Source organism: Pleurodeles waltl, chromosome 7 (genome assembly GCF_031143425.1).
Source record: "Pleurodeles waltl isolate 20211129_DDA chromosome 7, aPleWal1.hap1.20221129, whole genome shotgun sequence".
Classification (NCBI taxonomy): domain Eukaryota; kingdom Metazoa; phylum Chordata; class Amphibia; order Caudata; family Salamandridae; genus Pleurodeles; species Pleurodeles waltl.
Window position 1 is genome coordinate 733970291 of NC_090446.1, and position 24414 is coordinate 733994704.

At 44.2% G+C, this 24414-nt stretch overlaps 1 protein-coding gene across 1 annotated transcript in view; it reads right to left on the bottom strand.

The window, feature by feature from the left end:
• Nucleotides 1-24414, bottom strand: part of LOC138245536 (protein bicaudal C homolog 1-A-like) — a 275979-nt gene that overhangs the window by 148481 nt on the left and 103084 nt on the right. The window contains exon 5 of the mRNA XM_069199212.1: nucleotides 1060-1221. Within this exon, the coding sequence (XP_069055313.1) occupies nucleotides 1060-1221 (162 nt within the window). The remainder of the gene's footprint in view (nucleotides 1-1059; nucleotides 1222-24414) is intronic.

Genomic DNA, 24414 nt, shown 5'->3' on the forward strand with positions numbered 1-24414 from the left:
AAGAACCCTGCTGTTGGCTTTCATATTGGAGATATCTCCATTGACTCCGAGATGACACTGGCAAGTTCTGGTCCGCTTTCTTTGAGTGAAATTGAGACTTCAATCAAGACAATGAAGTCTTCAGGCAATGGGACTGGATGAAATCCTGATCTCGGTCATAAAAAGGGAAATAAAACTTTGGCCACTGATTCTCTTTCCAGTCTTTGATCACTGTTTCAGCAATTCATATGTGCCCTCTTCCTGGATCGGAAGTGTTATTGTCCACCTGTTTAAGAAAGGTGATCGCAAACTACTCATTAATTATCAACAATGTGCTCTCCTAGTTGCTGTGGGTAAAGTATTTGCCAGATGCATTTTGGAGCACCTAAACTCTTGGGTTGAGGATATCATGATTTTTCCACTAGAGCAATTTGGTAACATTGCACTCTCAGCAATATTGCAGCTTTGCGACTTATTACTGAAAAATACGCAGCTATTAGGAACTTCCATGTTTATACTGCTTTTATTGACTTTTCCACAGCTTTCGATAAAGTTGATCGGCCAACCCTGTGAAAAAAATTACAAATCTTGGCATGCCTAGCGTCCTATTAGGATTAATAATTGCCTCTCACTCTTCCACCTGTATATTGTTAAGTGGGGGATTATCTACAGCTATTCCTACAAAAAATGACTTCAACCATGGGTGTCTGTTAGTGGCACTACTCTTTTCCCTTTACATATCGGACCTACACAGTTCTCTACTTAAAAGTGTGGGTTTTCCTCCTAGTATTGGGGGACATTCAGGGACCTGCTTGTTATATGTGGATCACATTGTGATACTCGGTCTAATCGCCAAAGGTTTGGCTTGACTGCTAGGCACCGTCCAACAAGTATGCTGGTGCCCATGTTTTGAAAGTTAACTCCTCAAAAAGGAAGGTGTTATGTTTCCAGGTATAGGTGACGTAGTGGTTGTTTTTTGTTATATGATATATAGCATGTGATATGACATTAGTATACCATTTGGACATTCAAAATAAATCCAAAACTATCTACACCTCCCCAGCTGCCTTTAGTACACACCTGATTGCTTTTTTCCACATTGTTGTTGTTTCTGTTTGAGTCAGGAAAGTGGATATGGCAGCCTGTGTCCACCATGACTCGCTTAATGTTATTTCCGCCTTTTCCGATGACGTGTGAATGTTCCGTATGTGGTACATCCATTTTGAGTGTAACTTTGTTAACCTGAAAGAAAACATTCAGGTAAAAATACTTCTTTTTGGCACAATTGAGATTTTACTGCTTCACTCTTGCTGGAATTTTCAAAGTAACTGGGCAACAGGACTGGAGTATTTATGGTGCAAAACAAAAAGAAAATATCCATGAACACAAGCATCTTTCCACCACTTGCAATTATTTTGTAAACAATATATTCAGTAGTATAACATATCCAGGTTAGTTGGGAAAACATTAAACTAAAATAATGCTTTAAAAAATCTTTACTGAACCATGTATCTTTTTGTGCTTTGGAAATTGCCCCCGTTTGGAGCCAACAGAGTCTAAAATAGGTAAGAAATAATCCCAAGACTCTTTATAAGATATGTCCTTCCATATTTAGTTGCTGTTCTTCTTGAGCACGTATAGTGGCAGAATAGTTCATTAAACAACAGTAAGAAAGGATCATGTTACTTACCCTGTAAGCATCTGTTAATGGCATGTTGTGCTGTAGATTCATATGCTCTGCATACTTTTGTCATCTAGTAGTGGGTCTGGATGTGTAAAAGTTGTTTTTCTTCGAAGAAGTCGTCAGAGTCATGAAGTAAAGTGACCCCTACTTTCGGTAATACTGTGCATGGGCATTTACTCCATTGTTAGTTTTCCCATAGTCGTTGTGAACAGATCTATGTGTGGAAATCCCTACTGATAGAAGTATTTTTTCAGGACTCGAGGATGGAGTTCCCATTCGTGGACTTGTTGCCGTGTCTTGCTGAGTAGGTCGGCAAGATTGTTGTCCGTCCCTGGGAGGTTTGCTGCTAACAGTTGAATGTGGTGTTGAATTTCCCAATGCTATATTGTCTGAGCTAGTCGAGACAACTGTAGAGAGTGTGTCTCCCCCCTGTTTTTGTAAATAAAACATGGCTGTTGTAGTGTCCATCCAGACTAGAACAGTCTTGCCTTGGAGGTGAACTAGAAATGCTTTGATTGCTAGGTAAATTGCATGAAGCTCCAAATAATTTATGTGTAGAGCTTGATGTTTGGTATCCCTTATACCCTCTATTGAAAGATTGAGTATATGAGCACCCCAACCTGTAAGTGAGGCATCTGCTGTGAGAGAGAGCTGGGGAACAGGGTCTAGAAACAGCGCCCCTTTTGTCAGATTTTTTGTGTTCTACCCTGGCAGAGAAGAGTGGGTACGGCTGTCTACCAACACTAGATCATGTATCTGACCTTGTGCTTGTGAGCATTGATTCGCCAGACACTCCTGCAGTGGATGCATGTGTAGTCTTGCATATGCGATTATTGCAATACCAGATTCCATCATTCCCTAGAATGTTTTGGATTGTTCATACTGGAACATGTCAATAGGGAAATAATTGATGCAAAAGAGTTGTCATATTTTGAATTCTGATTTGATTGGGTTTGGCTAGTCTTAAATGCCTGTTGAGAACAGCTCCTACGTAGGGCTGTATCTGAGACGGTTGTAGGTGTGATTTATGTACTTTGATGGTAAACCCTAACTGGTGAAAGAGATTAATGATTGTCTGTGTGTGCTGCAGACATTGCTGAAGGGAACTGGATTTGGTAAGCCAATCGTCCAGATATGGGAAGACATGAATGCTTTGTCTGCGTAAATGCGCTGCGACCACTCCGAGACATTTTTTTGGGGAATACACGAGGTGCAGTTGTTACTCTGAATGGGAGAACTTTGAACTGATAATGTCTGCCTTGTATAACAAATCTGAGAAATTTTCTGTGTGGGTGATATATTGGGAAGTGGAAATAAGCATCCTTTAAATCTATGGCAGACTTGAAGTCTCTTTGTTGTAATAGTGGTATTACATCCTGTAGAGTGAGCATTTGACAATGCTCCAATAGGATGTATTGATTCAGTGGTCTAAGATCTAGAATTGGGCTACGGGACCCATCTTTTTTGGGAATAAGAAAATACAGAGAATAAACTCTTTTTCCCTTCTGATGATTGGGAACTAACTCTATTGCTACATTGTGAAGGAGAGCCTGTACCTCTTGATTTAACAATTGGAGAGTTTGTGTTTTTTCAGCTGTATATTTGGAGGTGTGGTCATAAGCCCCAGGTAATAACCATATTGGATAATGTCCAACACCCTCTGGTCTGTTGTTATAGTTTGCCAGCTGGGAAAAATTGTTGTAGACGTCTCCCGACAGATGTTGTGTGATCGGGGTAATGAGGAGAGAGTCACTGTTTTGAGGTGGAAGAAGTGATGCTGCTCCACCCTCACTGCCACATCAGTTCATAGCCTGCCATGCCTATAATGATGCAGTGATAGGCGTGGCGGTGTATGGAGACGCGGCGAAGCCGGTGGAGCAGCATCTAAGGAACCCGTTCCCTCCCGGAGCAGCGCCACGGAACAGCTTGTCAACATCAGGACAGTGCGCGCTCTACAGGCGACGTAAATGCAAAAACCCAGTCCTTATGCAAGGGCATATTTCATGCATTGTGTTTCTATGCAGTATGCTAACCTTTTGCATTGCAGATCTTTTACCTTGAAAAGTCATTAATGCTGTTTGTAATACATTGTTCATTTGCAAGGCTTATTTGCAGGATTACAGGGTGTGGTCCTTATTCTAAGACATTCTAGAAGTCTTTCCTGCAGCATGGTTGGGTGTGGCTCCTGGGCGGGGCTTGGCTCTATAGAAGGGAGCCAGCCCAGCTCCACGTGCTTACTATTCAGAGGTACCGGTGTAGAGCAGCAGCATTTTCCTGAGCTCCTGATCAGGAGGCCTATCAAGTCATTTCCAGGCCTGCCCTCATTCATTTGGTGATCTTCAAGCAGGGCGGTAAGGTGGAGGTCAGGTTAGGCCGCCGACTCCGTTTCCAGTGACATTCAAGTTTTGGCCCTAAACATAAAATCTCGTGTGCAATTGTTTTCCTGGTATTTGTCTCTTGACATTCAGGTCGGCAGTGTGCGCGATCATTTCATGGCAATTGCATTGTGATGTTCGAATCGGCAACAGTGTGCACGATTCATTCCTTGCAGTTAATTCTTGGCATTCAGATCGGCAGTGTGCGCGATCATTTCATGGCATTTGCATTGTGAAGTTCGAATCGGCAACAGTGTGCGCGATTCATTCCTTGCATTTAACTCTTGGCATTCAGATCAGCAGCATGCGCGATCATTTCATGGCCTTTGATTCTTGATGTTCGAATCGGCAACAGTGTGCGCGATTCATTTCTGGCATTTAACTCTTGAAGTATAGATCGGCAGTGTGCGCAATCATTTCATGGCATTTGGTTCTTGATGTTCGAATCGGCAACAGTGTGCGCGATTCATTCCAGGCATTTAACTCTTGAATTACAGATCGGCAGTGCACGCAAACATTTCATTGTATTTGAGTCTAGATGTTCGAATAGGCAACAGTGTGCGCGATTCATTCCTGGCATTGTAACTTTTGAAATACAGATCAGCAGAGTGCGCAATCATTTCTAGACATTGAAATCTTGATGTGCAGTTTGATTAAGGTGAATAATAATTCCTGAACATTTGAGTCTTGGAACTCTTAATCAGAGTGTGACGTAGCAGTGTTATTCATGATTCTGTTACAGTTCATTCATGCAAGAGAAAACCAGGTGTTCTTTGATTTTTGTTGTAATGCAGTGATTATTCTAAGAACTATTTGGAGAGAGCGTTCATTGTTCAAAATATGATATGTTAATTCTGGAATGTTCATATGAAACTTTGCATAACCTTTCTTGATTTCCAGGTACCTAGATTCCTGAGGCCTAGCTATAGTGAAGCTTTAGGCCATTCATGTTTTCAATATAAGTGTTATTTGAAACAAAGCTTATTGAAAGTCATTGTGGTTAATCTTGCAATTGTGTTGTTTAACTCTTGCTTCCACAGGTCTCCTTCCCCGCTGTTCCCAACCCAAAACCCATTCCCACACTTGGCCGTTCTTTAAATCTGTGTTATTATAACTAGTGGAGTTTGGAGCTGCCAAGAGGTGAACATGTTGGGAACATGCGCAAGCCGCGTGGATCTGGTCTTCTTGACAGTACTGTCCGAGAGGGAAGGGGGTGAAGAGGGTGTGTGTGTGAGTGTGTGAGTGCATGGGGATGTGCTTGAGTGTTTGTGAAGGGGTGGATGTGTGTTTGAGTGTATGAATGCATGTGTGAATGTAGGTGTATGGGTGCATGAGTATGTGGGGGTTGGGGTTTGAGGGGGACCTGTATGGAGGGGGGGTGGGATGGTGAGGGGGAGCTGGGCGACCTACAGGAAGATTTTGGGGGAGGAAGGATAGGGGGGGTTGGTTTTTAGGGTTTGGGGGTGGGGCGGTTCTAAGGGCTTGAGGGGTGGGTGGGAGTAGTGGCAAGGGGGGACCTGGCGTGTCACATACAAGTGAAAGGAATGAGAATTCCTGTCACCTGTATGCTTTCCGCCAGGGATTACTTGGCGGGGTATCCTGCCAGGAATTCCCTGGTGGAAATGGTATCATAATCTCATCGCCGGTTCGGCCTCTACCGCCGGGTCGAAAGTGCCTACCGTCGGCCCGGCAGTCCATTCTGGTCTGGCGGTGGCTAGTAGTGAACTGGCTGCAGAGCAGCCAGTTCACCGCTTCGTTCAGAATATGGAGGTCTGGACCGCCATGCCGTTGGCAGTAATAACCGCCACCACCGGACTGGCGGTCATTACGGCGATGTTCAGAATGTGGGCCATAGTCTGTAAAATAGGCTCTGGTGCCGAAACTGATGATTTCGATCCGAATCTTGAAGCTTTCGGTGGTGAAGAATGTTTTGATTTTGGTGCCGAAAAGCTTGAAGCCGAAGTTGTTGGGACTGAAGCCAGCCCAGGTTGGGTTGGTGCCGAAACCTTCAAGGCCATTTTATGGGAGGAGTCTTTGGTCTTGGCCTTCGGTGCCGAGCCAGATGGTGCGACATCCTTGGCAATCATTCGGTGCCGACCATTGCCTGTTGGCAGTGGTGGCCCGATAGCCTTAGTGTATGTTAAAGTGAAATGCGTTCTTGGTACATGGGCCTTTGTACTCACTGCGTGCTGTATGTGTTGTGTCTGCACGCCCTCTTCAGCCTCCGACTTGGATCCAGATTCCAAAATGGATAAGGCTTCCTCTTTCGCTGCAATAGACTCGTGGAACTCTTGATGTCCTTGAGACTCAAGATATCTGATGCCTCCTCAAAGTCTTTTTTTATCTTTCCATCATGCCAGACAATCTCGTAGCATTTTCTTCAACCGAAATGATCGACAGGTGTCCGGTGAAAAAGAAAGGTTACACACTGAGTGGAGGTCTGCGTGGGATTATTTGGTGTTACATCTAGGGCAAAAATGAAAAGGTGTTCGTTCCATCAGCAGCACATTTCAGTTAGATACCGAAGTTTGGAAAAAAGAGAGGCCCGATCGGGCAAGGCCCGAAGGCCGAGGGCGAAGTATGTCAACCCGACAAAGTGTGTTTTGTGTCCCGAGTTCGCAGTATGTGAATGTAGTACGATCAAAAACAATATCTACTAGTATAGAAAGTAAAAGTTATCCCGAAGGGGCTCCAAGCTGTCTCGAACTGGAACACCAAAGAACACGTCCGAACCCGATGGTGAAAAGAAAACAATCTAACAATTAAGTTGATGCCCATGTGCAGTACCACCGAAAGGAGGGGTCAATTTTCCTTGTGACTCTGATGATTTCTTCGAAGAAAAACAACTTGTACACATCCGGACCGTATGCAGAACATGTGTATCTAAAGCTACACATGTCATTGAACATATATATTTTTTAAATGTATAGTTTTAGTTGCTGCACGTTACCTCAACTATGCAAGTATTCAAGATTTATGTAAGTATTTGTTATCCACATAGGCAACAAGAAGTCTAAACCAAGCACAGCCACGTAATCATGAACTATTCCATGCAGGCTCATAAAGTACATTAGTGCTTTACAAACTAGAATTAAAGCAGAAGGTAATATACAGCATTGTCTACGGGAATATCTGAGCAAACACGCTCCTCAACAAGTTTGCTTTGAATAGTACTTCATTTAAATTAATTACATGTCAAACCACAAGTTACGTTGCTCCAGCACATAAGGTCACACAGCCGCTGTGCAGGAGGAAAAGTTAACAACAGCTGTCTGCTTCGCCTGGGAAGAGTCCTCACCTACATAGAGATTTGGTGAAACTACTTTTCCCCTCGCTATACCCATTCTGCAGGAAAACCTGTGCGAACCCCCTAGCTGAATCCAGGAAACTCAAGGGCCTCCGTGCCATTCTCTGAACTGTAGAACTCAGGGAGGTAATTGGTTCTCATGATGCCGACACTTCAAACCCAACTATCATGTCTTGCTCTGTCTTGACTATCTGAATCCATGCCCCTGGATCAATTGTCGACCCTGGTGCTAGAAATATCCAACAATAGTCGGTACTTCAAGAGTCACAAGGCTTGCTCCCTGCTAGCCTCCTGGAGCACCGTGAAGAGCTATAGTAGCACAAATCTGAAATTACATAGAGACTGTAGGCTGCAATGGCTCGAAAAAAATGGTGATCCCTAGGTTTGAGGGTCAAACCACTAGACGTTTCCTGGATTATATAAGAAAAGCCCAGAGAAAATCTTTCATAGCTATGATACAAAAGTTGTGAACATTGAATATTAGGTACATGTTACTCTTTCCGGAAAAGCACAATTTGGTAAAAGGAAGGCGGAGGCATGTTTTCACCAGATGATGTTTGGGTCTGGTTAGTGATCGTACATAGAGTGGACACATCACAGGAATCCAGCGATAAAAGCCAGAAGAGTAAGGATCGAACCAGACTAAGCGCCTCAACAGAGAGATGGAGGGTCAAACATCCTGCACAGTCCCCACAGTGCTGTTCAGCAGGATGGCACTCCAGACATTGTGGAATGCTATAGGTCGACGCCCCTAGGGACGGCCCATAGGTTCACCCCTGATGAGACACTGAATGACACCTGCAAAAGAACAAGTCTTGGACGCAGCAGGAAAAACACCTCAGCAGCAATGGAGAGCTGTTTCTTTTGCATATGTTGTATTAATTGTACATACAGGTCTCAGGCCCACAGATTTTGTAGTAATTTCTGTAAGTGGCATTATTTCTGGGATGCTGTTGGATACACCCAGAGGTATGTAGTGACTTGAGGAAAGGTAGTCAAAGCCAGGAGGGGGGTGTACTGTATTTTTACGACATGCGATGCAGGGGAGATTATGCAGACTCACAAATACAGTTATCCAACTAGGTGTAAGATCTGGTAGGTATTGGGACTGTAACCCAGAATTTTGGTTACACTAGACTGTATTTTTTATTTAGGAAGGCTGGGGAAGATTAGCGCTTCACAACCAGACTAGAGCTCAGTTGGGCTCATGGGGCTCCCTTCTGTAATTGTAGGTCTAAATATTTAGGTTCACTCTGTTCTGTAAAATCAGAGTTTGTGTTATGGCACGCTGAGACAGTGGGCGATAGATATGTCACCTGTAGTTCATATGGTGAAATTTCAAGGTCACAAGGTTCAGGGTGTTTACTGAGGGTGAGGAGGGGAGTTAGATGTTTTTGGATTTTGCAGTTAACTTTGATGTTTTTCTAGCTTTAGTATCAAAATGTCAGCCCGTGGGTAACTCATATCACCACAATTTCAATTGCTGGGCAATGTAGATGTAAGAGGGAGTCTACAGGGAATCTCTCCAAGATGCAGTGGAAAATGAACTCGATGGACGGACAAATATAGTGGGAAATGTGAAGGCGATATCTTGAAATGTTAGGTGCCTGCAAGATTATTCCAAGCGATAGAGAGTACACACCTACCGTAGGCACCATAAGGTAGGACTGGCACTCCCACAGGAAACCAACCTGGTAGATATAGAAGCAGATCAAATACAAAACAAATGTAGAGGGGAGTTGTACTCCTCCACATGTTCAACACACACACATGACTTTCCATTTGGATAGCTCCTGTGGTACCATTTCAATACTGAGAGGCAATCCTGATGTTGGGGGTAGATATATATTGGTGCCCGGGCTGCTACATGGGGTGGAAATATGACTGGTAAATTCTATGTTCACCCAAAAATTATGATAAAGCTTTCTTTTAGATAGTAGTCAATATGTTAGCACCATTTGTGCGGATCCCCTTTCTCTGGGTGGGAGATTATAACTATATAGCAGGCAAAAATGTAGACAGGTCACTTCGGAGGCATCATACTAAGTCAGGCATGATGGGGCACTGAAAATTTAATGAGCAGGGTGTACTGCATAGGCACCTGGAGACCATTAGAACACAATACAAAAATAATTCACATTCTATTCACTCATCCACAATATGTACAGGAGATTGAAAAAGATATGAATATCATGTTCACTGGGAAAGAATATACAGTCAGCCGAGCACCTGAGCAAAGTTTCTTTCAGATCAAGCTCCTCTGTTCTCACCTTTACTTGGGCCCAATGTAATCCAGCTGTTTCCATTTGGCACCTTAGCCCATAAGTCCTCAAGGACGCAGCCTTACATGCATATATTTAACTATAATCAAAGGATACTTTGAGGAGAATTGGGGGACCTCCTCTACGTGGAAAAATTAATGGGATGCACTTAATGTTGTCCTGGGAGAGGAGTTCCTTAGTAAAATATGCGATATAATAGCCAATTGCAAAGGGATATAAACTATCAGGAGGAATGGTAGGCTCACTTGCAGGGTACAAATCATGGAGACCCGCACACCAGCAGGGACTTGCTTTAGGTAAAATGGAAACTCATTAGCACATTAGGTAGGCTTACTCCTATGGAATGTAGGCAGAAATTGTTCAAGGACAAATCACATCGACTCACTGCCTGGATTTTAAAATGGGAAACACTAACAACCATGATTATGGCATTAAAAGGAAGAGATGGTCTAATGGCTATGGTGCAGGCAGGAATTGATAGAACTTCACGCTAATAATTAGCAGAGGTATATGAGCATTCAATACAAAATTGAGATACGAGAATTGTAGACTTCTTGAATAAAATTGAACCCTCAAGTTCAGCAAGGGGATAAGACTGCAGGATTGGAGGGTTACAGGTGCTTAGTTTATAAAAGAAAGAGTGCTAGTGCCCAAAGCTCTGCTCAGAAGCCAGTGGATGGTACACTTTAAATGTCTGCCCTATGAATACCAAAGCTGTTAGTATTAAATCCACCACTACCACTCCCCACTCCTTTATCTCACACTTGGTGGTTCTTGCTTTCTCACTCTAGGATGTTTTTTCCGTCCTTCGCTTAATCCATCTTTACGATTTGTGTGTTTTCTCTCTCTTGCCCTTGGTAATAATCTGATGCAGAAAAACAAGTGCCATCCCTAAAAATAAGTGCAGGTGGCCCCCACCGGCAACCATGGCTCAAGTTAAGCACCGAGGATAACATTGCAAAACAAGGCACTTATTGGCTATTCGTGGGATGCCCGAAAAAAGGGATAGGTTCTTTCTGGAATTCTTTCAAGTACATACTTATTGGTCTCGGACCACCTGCTGGGAAACTTTTAGGGAGCAAAAAGCCCAGGGAGACTCGTCCAGACAAAGCAAGAGGCAACCATGGGAACTTTACAGATTGGTATCAGACACAACCCTGTTCCTACAGACAATTGTCTATGACTAATGTGGATGTCACTGTGTGGTTAAAAACGATGGTCAGTACATTAAGTAAGGTAATTGGCTCCTTAGGTCATGAGGACCAATGTGGGTTTATTCCACTGAGGAGTACTTTCATGAACATTCAAGGCTTAGCCATATTTTATGCATGGTCCAGGGCTCGGATATGGAAGGAGACTAGTCACCTTAGATATCAAAAAGGCCTTTAATGACCTAGATTCGGACTACACGTGAGCAGCACTTAAAAAGATGAGGCTTGGTCCCAATTTTCCGAGTTGGGTCTCCGTAGGATCCCCAGCTGGCGTGATATCTGGAGGATACATTTTAGACAGATGGGATAATAAAAGGGGAACCAGCCAGAGGTGTCCACTTTCTCCCGTCCTTTTTGTCCTAGCAATGGAGCTATTGGTGTCTCATTTGCAAGCCATAATGTGAGAATGGTGTATATGGGTGGGAGATGTAAAACATGTCTCATTTGCAGCTGATTCACACATTTGGCTGTAGCAGCTGTTGATATCTGTACCTCAGTTGTTAGTTGAGTTGCAGGTGTTTGATAAAACCACAAGCCTGCATATTAATAGGGAAATGTTGATGTTTTTCCCTGGGGTGGGGTACGGGAAGGGCACGCTCTAGAGGCACTTCCTGATGTTTGGGTTGAGGTGGGAGCATGAGCAGGTTTGTTACTTGGGGGACAGAGTTGGCGCACAAGACTGACTAACAATATGCTTATGACACGTGTAGAGTGCTGGAAAGCCTTAAGGCTTCTGTTGGATTCTAGAACAAACTCCCATTGTCGGTTACGAGCAGGATTGCTAAAGCAAAAAGTATTTTATTGTCCCAATGCTTATATGTTTTGTAGATCTTACAATGCCTAATACGTAGACCTACTATCAGAGAAATAGCGAGCCTGCTGATTTCTCTGATATGGGCAGGCAAAAGGAGCAGAGTGGGGTTAGGAGTCTTGAAGGTGGGCACCAGAGAGCGAGGTCGTGGACTTCTGACTTAGAGTTGTACTTTCTGGCGGCACCGGTGCAACATGCCACTCCTTAGTGTGCTGAAGGGGATAAATGGGAAAAGAGGTTACTGGCAGGAGTCATGGGGGCAACAAATGTTCCAGGCACCTAATAGCAGGTGCCCGTCAAGGGAAGCTTTGTCCTTACACAGTGCAGCAGGTGGTCCAGGCTCGGGAAACAACAGTTAAAATAGTAATGCACAGAGCATTATTTTCTAAAAAAAAATACCAAATTGGTGGCTACCACGGTTCTTAAATATTAGCAATTATATGCCCATAGCACAATGGAGGGAACGCGGTTGTGAGTCTCTGAGCTATTTATACCAGGGAAATAGTTGCGTTACATTTCCAGAAGCCCAAGATATGTCCATATTAGGTCCAGGGTATTTTTTGCAGTTTGCTAAATTGATCAAAACAAGCTAAGGACATATATATAAGTGTTACACAAATATGGCATAGGACACACCCATGCCCACTAAACGTTTTAGTAGAAATGGAATCCCTAAGGAGGTTGGTATCTCGTTTATACGAGCCACTGAAGACGGACAGGTTTCAAATAACATTGTCAGCAAAACATAAATAAGAAGAGGACCTACAAGAACCATTGACGGTAGGGGATTTGAAAAAAAACATGTGCACAAGTACAGAAAATACCGGGTAGTTCCAGGTTCAAACCTGCTCATTTTTATGCATCTCATCGTACCTAACTGTCACTTACTAGGTTGCATTGGATTTATCTGACGAGGTCACCTGAGTGCTAAGAGGTCTAGTTTTGTGCACGGTTTGGAGCTGCAGCATGGTGGTGCAATACTGGGGAGTATTAGTTCAATGCCTGAGGGTGGTGTCAGTTATTAGAATATAGGCATCAATATAACTTTGTCTTTTGAGCAATATTCTCCGTCACTAGGTCAAGAAAGGTAATTATAGGCTTGCTTTACTGGGATTATTGTTGGCAAATCGATGAAGTGCTAACAGATGGCTTTCCTGGAATGGCCCCCCCTTTCAAGCAAGCACAAGAGATGTCCGAGTGGGCACTTGCTGAGGTGAGTCGCATAAGGGAGGTTAGCTGTGATGATGGGGTCGATAAATATTGTATCATGTGGGCCAAGATGCTAGAATATTGAAAAAATATATTGACAGGTAAATCTTGATTTTCTATACCTAACTCCACAAATCTGTACCTATGCGGCACATATATCTATATGGTTGATGTGGAGTTAGGAATAGTACATCTATACTTTCTTCTACCCACATGCTTTATGATATTTTGTCCTTCAATATTCTGTCCTCGTTCTTCTTCTTCTATCTCGATATTGTCAGTGTCAATTATCAGTAGTGAAACTTGTATAGTACACCTATCCATAAACTGAACGACTTTGTGAGTGGTCGGAGTGGAGGATTACGATCAGTGTTCCAGAGATGGGCAATGTTAATGGTGAATGACCTGTGTTAGGAGGTAATCTACTGTGGATCATTAATAAAGGCAGCTATGGAGAACCCTATATCCAACATCCATACAAAACTGGATATGGTGATCAACAGTATTGTTGTTCTTTAAGCTTCTCTGCCCGCACCAGTTGACTCCTGCACAAGCTGAGGTGGAGCTTCATCCCCCAGTGTGCTTTGTGACTGGGAGGGACCTCTGAACACTATAACTTGGCCTCCAGCATCTATCAGTTTTGGAGCTCTTCTCAGCAATTTCTTTCCACACCTGCCCGCTGACTCCTGCACACGCCAGGATGGGACTTCATCCTCAAGCGTGCTTTGTGACTAGGAGGGGCCTCTGGATACTATGACTTGGCCTCCAGCATACCGCAGCGTGGGACGTGCCCGGGCAAAGACCAGGCACAGACAGGCCCATCTTAGACTGTCATAGCCTGATTGAGCTAAGCTGGGCCCATCTTCTTGGTTCCCTACCTTCAGTCCTGTGAATGCTGATCTGCCTGACCCTCTTCTTTCAAGGTACTGTGAGCAAAAAAATTACTTTTGTCTTTGTTTTTTGGATTAATGTGGGCAAAAGGAAGGCTACTATCGGTGCCACCGTGGGCCTACAAACGCACCCATGTACATCAATTGATAGTTTCCTTGTACGGACAGTGGACACTTGTATCAAACAAAATTAATTTGGCAGAGCACTGGCTTTCACTAGTGCCTGAGGACCTTGATACCCTGTCCTTGCCTAAGGCAGTAAGGACCCCTACTATAAGATCTGATGATCCCACTGGTGGTATGTCCTAATCCTTAAGTACGCACTGTTTGTCCACAAGGGATTCTGCAGGCAATAGTGGGCATCGGCCCAGAGGAGGGGGTTGATCCCTTTAATGGCACGGCAACTAATGTTTGTTCACCTGATGTTGGGCTGAAGGCAATAAGAAGGAAAAAAACACAGAAAATAAAACCACCCAAACTTAAACAAACATCTGGGACACATTTGGCTTTTGACTCTATAACCATGCCTTCCACGAGCACAGACCTTTGAGATTCCTTAAGCATGCACCTCAGTGAACTTTTGGATATTAAGCTATGTCCAGTCTACAACCGGCTTACTGCTACTGAGGCCAATCTAAGTAAATTATCTAATTCGGAAGAAAGTCTGCCCACAGGATCCATGGCATCATGGTGCTGATGATTTTGTTCCACCAGTATCTCGCCCAGCCTTGGATATACAACTATCAACTGACACCAGGGAAGTCATCAGCAGTGGTGGTGCTAACACCTTAATCCATGCCATAGCTTCGGCAGCACCTTTAAATACGTCACCACAAAAGGGTAGGTACCGGACTTTTAACAGATCCTTCAGTCAGCCAATACCCAGCCCATCCCCCCATGATTGATTTGCCACCTGTCTCTTGCCCTTATATAGTCATCGTAGCTAATGTACCTAGCCTTCTGGGGGATTCAGCAGAAACAACATCAGCCCTCAAAAATGAAGTAATGTACTGGCTGAATAACAATGTGAGCTGCCAATCGGACTTCTTAAATGCGATTCTGTTTGTATGGCGGGTGGAGGGGTATAGGCCCTATGAAGAGGCAATTCTCTGGTGACTTTATAATTATCAATGTACGTAATCCCATTGTTGCATGTGAAGTCTTGGTTTTAGCCAGAGCCAGCATGGTGAAATCTAATCCGATTAGGATTTTGCCTCTTGTTTTTTTTTTATAAACACTTAGCCGCCACCCGTTCAAGTAGTAATGCGGTTCAAGTCCCTAAACAACTTTCCACTAGGCCGCTACTGAATCACTACACCCCTCCTCCAAAATAGATTTTCAACCCTTATGGGCTGGGAATATAATGATTGACAATCCAGAATGGAGTGTGATTCCAGTGGCAGTATCATTGCTATAGTTAGAGTGACTGCACCCTGGGTTGCACTACCATTTTTCCCCTGTCAACAACTCATGGCTACTCGCCCCAGGGATTCTGATCCTAATACTCCTACGTTGAACTATGAAGGAATAAAAGTAGGTGTGACTAGGGCTCCCATGGGCAGGGATGCTACAAGTTTAAGGTTCCTTAGCTGGAATGTTGCCGGGTTGGCTTCAACACTACAAACTGAGGGATGGTAGATGCTTATAAATAATTATGATGTTGTGTTTATGCAAGAAACATGGGCAGTGTCTGAAATTGTTTTTGATGGGTTTACATGTTTTAATCTTCCCAACACTCTCCCCCCTGTGGGTCATGCTAAAGGGGGTTTGCCGGCCTGGTTTAAGATAAATATTGGATGTTAAATTCTTCACGTTGTGGCAAAATGGATGGGATTCAGGCCTTTGATCTACACTGGGGAGCCATATTCAGGGTTTTAACGATGAATTTTTATAACAACGATTTTCCAACTAGGGGCAGTTCGAACTTCTCAGGATTATTCTCTTTGATTGGCTCTCTAGTTGAGAAGGAGATACATGCAGGGAAACCACTTAATCTCCTTCTGGCAGGAGATTTTAAAGCAAAGTTGGGCATTATACCACCCCTAATGGCATTTCTTTCTGATCACGTTAATGAGAAAGTAGATCTTGCAGCTATGGATGCTAGGGGTAGCCATTCATATTTTCTTCTGGCGTCCCATGACCTAGAAAGTATGACTCCCAACTCCTATACATCAGTATTCCCTACATTCATTAGGAGGGGTAATGAGTCTACAATTAACTACAGTTTTGCCTCTCGGAACCTGCAACATCTGATCAAAGGAGAAGAGGTCTTCCCTTCAATCTACAGTGATCCCCCTAGCTTTCCAAGTTATAATCCCTTTGAAGCATCAGCAAAGTAGTGTTGGGCTATGCCAGGGGTTATCTACCAAGGATAATAGGCAGAGGCTAGATTGGCGCTCTGTTGATATGAATTTAATTATGAACCAGGTCGTAATTGTATTGATCTAGTAATACCATGTCTCTTGTTGGAGTCAGGTGATCTTAATATTCCCCTAACAGCTTTGTTGAACTCATGACTCTAATAAACGTTACCAGACCCGGTAGAAGATTCCCCCCCCCCTTGGAAAATCCTTGTTCGAAAAAGACTGTAGAGAGGTGAATAATACCCTACGACAAGCCTCAAAGCAAACTCCTAGGGATCCGGGGGTAATTTCGGTATATAGGTTGTCATACGCCCTAGCCTTGAAAAAAAAAGTTAGATCTAAAGGACGATGGGAGGCCATTGTAGGTGCTTGTCAAAATAAAGATTTCCAGGCCTTCTGGAAGGCAGTCCGGGCTGGTCTACCCATAGGCACCCCCAGAGAAAGTCAATGTTCATCAACCCTGATGATTGGATTGAGCATTTTTCTGGCAGCTACATAGCTACATCTCCAATACTGTGATCCAAGAAGAGGAACAGGCTGATTTACCATTAAATGAGAGCTTTTCCTTTTCTGAGGAAGAATGGACTTAAAGCCATTTATAACAGCCCTGCTAAAAAGGTCCCAGGCCTGAATGGTATTCCCCTAAATTTATTTTAAGAAGACCCCGGGATCTGGTCCCCATTTCTTACCAGTGTTTTTAACCTCGTCTGCCAGGTGGAGCCACGGCCCTCTTGGCAATATGCCTGTAGTTGTACCAGTCTTTAAAAAGGAAAATTTCCACAAACCAAGGTGTTAACGCCCAATATCCTTACTCGACTCCACAACTAAAATAATTGGTAGAGTCAATGTGAAGCATTTGATTTCTTGAGGGCATGTAAATAACATTCTTTCTCAGGAGCAATACGGTTTCAGGAAGGACCTAGGAACAATCGAACAGTCCCTTAATTTATATCTGCTTGTAGCTAAATACAAATATGCGAAAGGCACCTCTATCGATCTTGTATTTATGCATTTATCAAGTGTGTTTGATTGTGTCACTAGATCAAAGCTCTGGGATATCCGTCTGTCTATGGGCCTTGTGGCAGGCTTGGTTTCCTTTTTAAGATCTTACAGCCACATTCAGATACAGGACTAAGGGTGAATGCCTTTCTACCTTTAAAGATAACTGCTGAGTGCGCCAATGGTGTGCACGTGCACCCATTTTATTCTTACTCTATATTAATGACTCGGAAAGAACAGAGCAGATGTACTTTGTATCTATAAAAAGCCATCCCGCTTGACTTTCTGTGGACAACACTGTACATCTGGCTAGAACAGCAAATTGACTAAAGAAGTTAGTTTCCTGTTCTGTAGAACTTAGGGGCTTGAGCTGGAGACCAAGTTCTCTAAGACATTTATAATGGTGTGTCGCCCTAGAAACACCGAAACTCGCACATTTTGTATAGGAGGGGGACAATTGGACAAGTTGAGGTATTTTCCATACCTTGGCCTGGATTTTGACCAGGGTTGCTCCTGGTCTCCCTGTCTCAAAGGAAGGTTGTCCCGCTTCTCATGTGCAGTGGGAACTACTTTCTCTCTTGCCGCCTGCATTGGGAAAAAACTTCAAATATACAAAAGGAAATGCTTACCAATTGTTACCTATGGTATTGGGGTGTGAGGCTGGAGAGGTGTTGGGTCCATCCAGGTGGAAGAAAATAGATTCTGCCTTCGACACCCCATTTTTCCTCACACCTAAAACTACGTTTAGCTTATGTCCAAGATCATATAAATGCAGCCCCATTGGTACTTTGGTGCTCAATCTAGGTAAATTAAGAAGCAGAACTTAACCAGGCAATCATCAGGGATTGCCTTTCTTGTGAATTCCAGCTAAACATCCCAAGGTTAAAATATATTACGGATACAACTTCAGCCCTGGGTTGTGCTTATTTGTTTGTCAAACCAGAATCTACTACAAAAAAGGACAAAGTTTTTGATTTAGGACTGTTTTATCAAACACAGGCAGGCTGCTAGGGAGGCTGCAGAGGTAATGAATCCTACTGTAAGAGAGTATTGTTTGATACAGATGACCATTCAATCAATCAGTCAATCAAGGAATTTGTAAAGCGCACTACTCACCCGTGAGGTGGGGGAGGTGCTGCTACTGCTCGAACAGCCAGGTCTTGAGAAGTCTCCTGAAGGTAAGAAGGTCTTTGGTCTGATGCAGGTGGGTGGGAAGAGTGTTCCACGTCTTGGCATCGAGGTGCGAGAATGGCCTGCCACCGGTTGTAGTTCTGCAGATACGTGGAACGGTTGCAAGGGCGAGGTCGGCGGAGCAGAGTTGCCGGGTCGGGTGTAGAAGGAGAGCCATCTGTTGAGGTATTCTGGTCCGGTGTTGTGCAGTGCTCTCTGAGCATGGGTGAGGAGTTTGAAGGTGCTTCTCTTGTTGATGGAGAGCCAGTGCAGGTCTCTCAGATGGCCTGTGATGTGGCAGTGGCGGGGATATCCAGGAAGAGGCATGCGGAGGCGTCTGGATGCGTTGCAGCCTCTTCTGGAGTTTGGCCCTGGTTCCTGTGTAGAGAGCATTGCTGTAGTCCAGTTTGATGTTTACGAGGACTTGGGTGACTGTTCTTCTGGTTTCGGTGGGGATCCATTTGTAGATCTTTCAGAGCATGCAGAGGGTGTTGAAGCAGGAGGAGAAGATTGGGTTGACTTGCTGGGTTATGGATAATGAGGAGTCCGAGATGAATCTTAGGTTGCGTGCATGGTCAGTGGGAGTCGGAGCGGATCAGAGAGTGGCAGGCCACCAGGAGTCATCCCATGCGGAGGGGGTGGAGCCAAAAATGAGGATTTCCATCTTGTCGGAATTGAGTTTGAGGAGATGTTCTTCATCCATTCGGCAATGGCCTTCATTCCTTCGTGGAGGTTGGTCTTTGCGGAGTCCTTGGTGAGGGAGAGGATCAGCTGGGTGTCGTTTGCGTATGAGATGATGTTGAGGATGTGGGATCAGGCGATGTTAGCGAGCGGGACCATGTAGACGTTTAAGAGGGTCAGTGTGAGGGACGAACCCTGGGGTACGCCGCAGATGATTTTGGTGGCTTCGGATCGGAATGGGGGGAGGCAGACTCTCTGGGTTCTGCCGGTGAGAAAGGAGGTGACCCAGTCCAGGGCTCTATCGCGGATTCCTGCATTGCTGAGGCGTGTGCATAGGGTGTGGTGGTAGATGGTGTTGAACGCGGCCAAGAGGTCCAGGAGGTTGAGGGCCGTGGTTTTGCCATTGTCCAGTATGGTTCTAATGCAGTCGGTGGCAACAATGAGGCAGTTTCGGTACTGTGGTTGCTGCGGAAATTCAGATTGGGAAGGGTCCAGGGTGCTGTTCTCTTCGAAGAAGCAGGTTAGTTGTCTGTTGACAGCCTTCTTGATGACTTTTGCCGGGAAGGGGAGCAGGGAGATAGGCCGTAAGTTCTTGAGGTCCTTTGGGTCCGCCTTCGGTTTTTTGAGGAAGGCGTTGATCTCTGTGTGTTTCCAGCTCTCCGGGAAGGTGGTGGACTCGAAGGAGCTGTTGATGATCTTCCGTAGTTGGGGTGTGATGATGGAGCTTGCTTTTTTGAGGATGTAGTGCGGGCAGGGGTCAGATGGAGAGCCGGAGTGTATGGTGTTCAAGATTTCAATGGTGTCCTTGTCATTGACGGGGGTCCAGGAGCCAAGGAGGTTGGTCGGAGGTGAGTCTGTGGTGTTGGTGGTTGCCAGGGGGTCTGACTGCTGAAGCTGTTGTGGATGTGTACAATCTTGTGGTGGAAGTAGGAGGCTAGGGAGTCGCAGAGGTCTTGAGATGGAAGGATGTAGTTGGCGTTGGAGCTGGGGTTGGAGAGTTCCTTCACAATGTTAAAGAGCTCCTTGTGGCAGTGTGTATTTTTGTTGATTCGGTCTTTGAAGGCGGTTCTCTTGGTGGTTCGGATGAGTTGGCGGTGTCTGCGGATGGTGTTTTTGAAGGCTGTGTGCTTGTCCAGTGTCTGATCTTGGCGCCACTTCTTTTTAGTCTTCGGCAGGTTTGCTTAGATTCATGGAGGTCGGTGGTAAACCAGAAGGCCTTTCTGTTGGTGCATCTGTTGGAGGGATTCTTGATAGGGGCGAGAGTATTGGCAGAGGTGTCGATCCATTGCCTGAAGTTGCGGGCAGCTGTGTCTATGGTGTCGATTGGCGGGTTCAGGAGAGGGTCGCAATAAATTGGTCTTTGGTGACCTTGTTCCAACTGCGGTGGCGGATCCATTGTGGGTGGTGGTGTGTTGTGGGTTTCTTGAAGGAGAAGTGGATGCAGAGGTGATCATCCAGTGGAGTTCGGTGGTGTGGCTGAAGGAGACGTGATTGCTGGCAGAGAAAATAGGGTCGAGTGTGTGTCCTGTGGAGTGGGTCAGTGGCTGTTTGAGGCCGAGGTTGGAGAGGTTGTCGAGCACGGTGGCGGTGTTGTTGTCGTTGGTGTTCTCGAGGTGGAAGTTTAAGTCCATAAGGAGTATGTAGTCAGTAGATGCGAGAGCGTGCATGCCGATGACCATTGGTACTGCACCATATTTGTTGTTTGTGCAGAACGTCTATGAATGAATGCTACTGACTCGGTTTGGATTGGGGTATATCCGGTGAATGTTTTATTTCCTACAAGGGCAATTCTCAATTGCTGATAACTGTCTTTGCTTGAGAGATGGGCAATCATCTAAGTCTCTGTTGTTTTTTTGCAAAATTGTATATTCCTTATACAAGGGGCTTTTTGTTACCATTATTGTGAAACTGTAAGTTCACCAAGTGCAAGATGGCTCTGCTCTTCCTCAAACAACTAAATGATTATGATACCTGTTCTGCTGTTAGTTGTTTTTTTACAAAGTATTTTAGGGCTGAGGAGAATTACGTTGTTTTAATCAATTACCCATCATATGACACTGCTTTTTAAGACGTGACCTTTTTGAAAAATGTCCGCACATTTTTATATATGAACTACTGCCTACTTATTAATGCATCATGCCTAATCCGCCAATTTATTGTGGTACATTTATATCAATGTTTTACTTTTTAAATTAGTTATAGTTTATTTTTCAATGATGTAGATTTTGTACGTTTATCTTTTATGATCTAGTTTGATATTATTGAATAAAGATTAAATTAATTAATGCTATAATCATTCTGCATGTACCATGCTGCTGATGTTTTAGATACCCTCAGTGGGCATTATTTAGCCCATTATATTGCTTTTTTGTAAAAAATGGAAAAATAAATTATAAAAAAAGAGTTATGAGGCTTATTAAATACTGTGTGCCCTTTACAGGGATTCAAGTGAACGGTTATCAAAACATCCGCTAGTCCGCCAGCTAGTGGACTCCTGTATTTCATGCTCCTAATGCAGGGCACTTGACACTGTCCCAGCACCTTCGGACACTCTCCGCCCTCCTTCTGAGTGACCTGTTGGTTAGCAGGCTTTTGAGTGGGTACTCTCTTGCATGCTTGGGAGATGGGTCTCTGGGTAATTAAGTGATTCCAGAGATGTTTGACGGGAAGCATAAGGAAGCCAAGTAAAACTCTTTGAACATTAGCACAGACCTCAGTACTGACACTCAAAAATGTGACATCTTTGAAATGCAGCAACCACAGCTGGTGGTTGCAGAGACATATCAAGAGAAATACTGACATCATAGTGTGCTTTTGAGTTCAGAGACAGACAACACTGTTCTTAGACTGCAGACCCAGTCCATTGAATCAATCAATCAATCAGTATTTGTAGGTTGCATCACTATCACCCTTGCGAGTATCTGGGCATTGAAGTGCGAGGTCTGCGTTGAAGAGCTAAATCTTGAGCTTCTTCCTGAAATCCACCAGAGAGGGTGCTGTACGCAGGTGGAGCGGTAAGTCGTTTCGGATTTTGCCAGAGATGTAATAGAAGGAGCTGCCACCACTGCGGCTGTGACGGATTTGCGGGTTGTGTGCGAGTCTTGTGAGGAGGAGTGCAGTTGTCTGGAAGGGTGATGTAAGATCAGCCGGTGGTTGATGTAGGCAGGTCCCTGATCGTGTAGAGCTTTGTAGACATGTATGAGGATCTTTAACTGGCATCTTTTCTGGATAGGGAGCCAGTGGAGGTCTCTGAGGTGAGCAGTGATGTAAGCGCATTTGTGGAGGTACAGGATGAGTCTGCCCTCCGTGTTCTGTATGGTCTGGAGTCTGACCATGGTTGAGGCCTATGTTGTTCATGTTCTCCAAGAACATGGAGGAGTTAGCGTCATTGGGGTTATCAATTACGAAACTGTGGTCGCTGAGTAGGATGTAGTAGTTGGAGTGGATGGTGTCTCAGAAGGCTAGTCAAGGTCCCGGGGGTGTATATACAAGGGTGCTTGTTACCCTTGTCTTGGCATTGGTCTGTATTTGGAAGTTGATGTGTCCATGATGGGCGTGGGGTCGTTGTCGGAGGTGGCGCAACCTTGAAGGTGATAGCAGTGTCTCCTCCATGTTTGTAGGTGTGGTCTCTGCATATCATCTTGTAACTGTTGGGTGCTGTCGTGGCTATGTTGGAGTTCAAGGAGGGACTGAGCCAGGTCTCAGTGATAAAGGCTCCATCAGGGAGTGGGTGGTGAAGGTGTCTCAGATTTCCGTGGCAGGGTTGCAGAGGGATCGGGAATTGAGCAGGATGCACTTCAGTGGTTCCTGGTTGGTTGTGGTCCTACGGGCAGATGTTGCCTGGGAACCTGTGTATTGGCGGTCCGGCTGTACATCCTTTTAACATATAGCATTTTGTCATATGTGTTTTAAAGCACTTTCCTTTTTACAAAGTAAATCACTGTGTTAATCTGATAGAGTGATATTACTTTGTTTTGCTGTGTTTTGAGTATATAATCTACACTACCTCTTTATGTGAGCCTTGGAACTCTCTGGTTATTCAGTTTCGGGTACAATAGTGCACTGGGTCAAGAACACCAATGTTAAGTGACTCCAATTGTCAAATTTGGCCTTCACTAAACTCTGATTGCCTTGGGAGGATCCAGACCAGGCCTCCCAATAGCATTAAGATTCTCAATAATTGAAACAGAAAGCTTAGCAAAAGTGGTAATGTTGCCTAGGTGTCACAATTTAAGACAGGGCACAATGCGTCCCATATTAGCAGATATCTAAAGAAATGAGCTAGTTGCTGGTGAAATTAGTATGGGCTGGAAGGCATTGTGGGGTACAATGAAGATGAAGAAGAAGTCATATGAAGGAAGTGGTTTGGCACTCCCAGACCTTAAATAATAATATTATGGGGCTGCACACCTGCAGAGTACGGTAGAGTGGAATTAAGAGGGACGAAACATCGGTCAAAAGCTGCTAGAAAGACCGTACAGGACACAAACCCTGGACAGTGTTTTTTGGTAGGCGTGAATCTGATGAAGGGTTTATACTTGATCAGCCTTATGTGCCTGGTTTGGACTGGTGTTAAGAATAAATTACTTCAAGTATGAAATGTTGCTGTATAAGAAAATTAGTCAACATATTACTGTAGTTAAAAGTATTACAAAAGGATAGAACACAATGAGAGACCTGTTCACCGGCTGCAAATTCTGCAAATTAAAAGAAGCACGGTCACAGTACATAGACAAGGCTGATTAAGAGAACACTTTCACAGGAACAGTCGGATGAATACTAGGAAAATCTGTAGGAAGGCAAGTCTTTAATTAGTTCAGTTTATGACTCAATATAGAGCATATTTGATCCCCAGAGTGCTAAAAAAACACACATAGAATGCTCATCATGTCTTTGATGTAATGCAAAAGGTACCAATTTTGTTCCTATATAGCAAAGCTATGGCCTGAAATACAGGAATACTGAGAGAAAATAGTAGTGAAGCTGCATGGGAGTGCAATGCATCTATCTCTAGGAACTCATGAAGGTTTCTGGGCCTAAATCTAACCCAAAAGGGTGGAAGTCAAACATAGGTTTTTGAGGTTGAGTTGCTTTTTAGCTAAGAGAGGAAAAGCAATCCACTGAACCCAATCACTTAGGCTTAAAATGCAGTGCTCGCTTAAGGCCATGCAGGAGTGGGCATTAGTAGAGGAACTACACATGAAGGTCATGATGGAGGTAAAATTAGAGACTTCACAGAATAGATGGAACTCCTTCATGAATTGTTGTATCTGCTGAATGCTAGACCACCTCTAATATTGCAGGAGTGGGTACAAACGTTGCATGTGAGACCTTTACCACAAGGCTGAATATGATGTTAGACATATTGTACTAGCAATATTGTACATGTGACTTCGAAGTGCCATATTGTACATGTGACTTGGATGTGCAAAATATATGTAATAGAAGGCCTA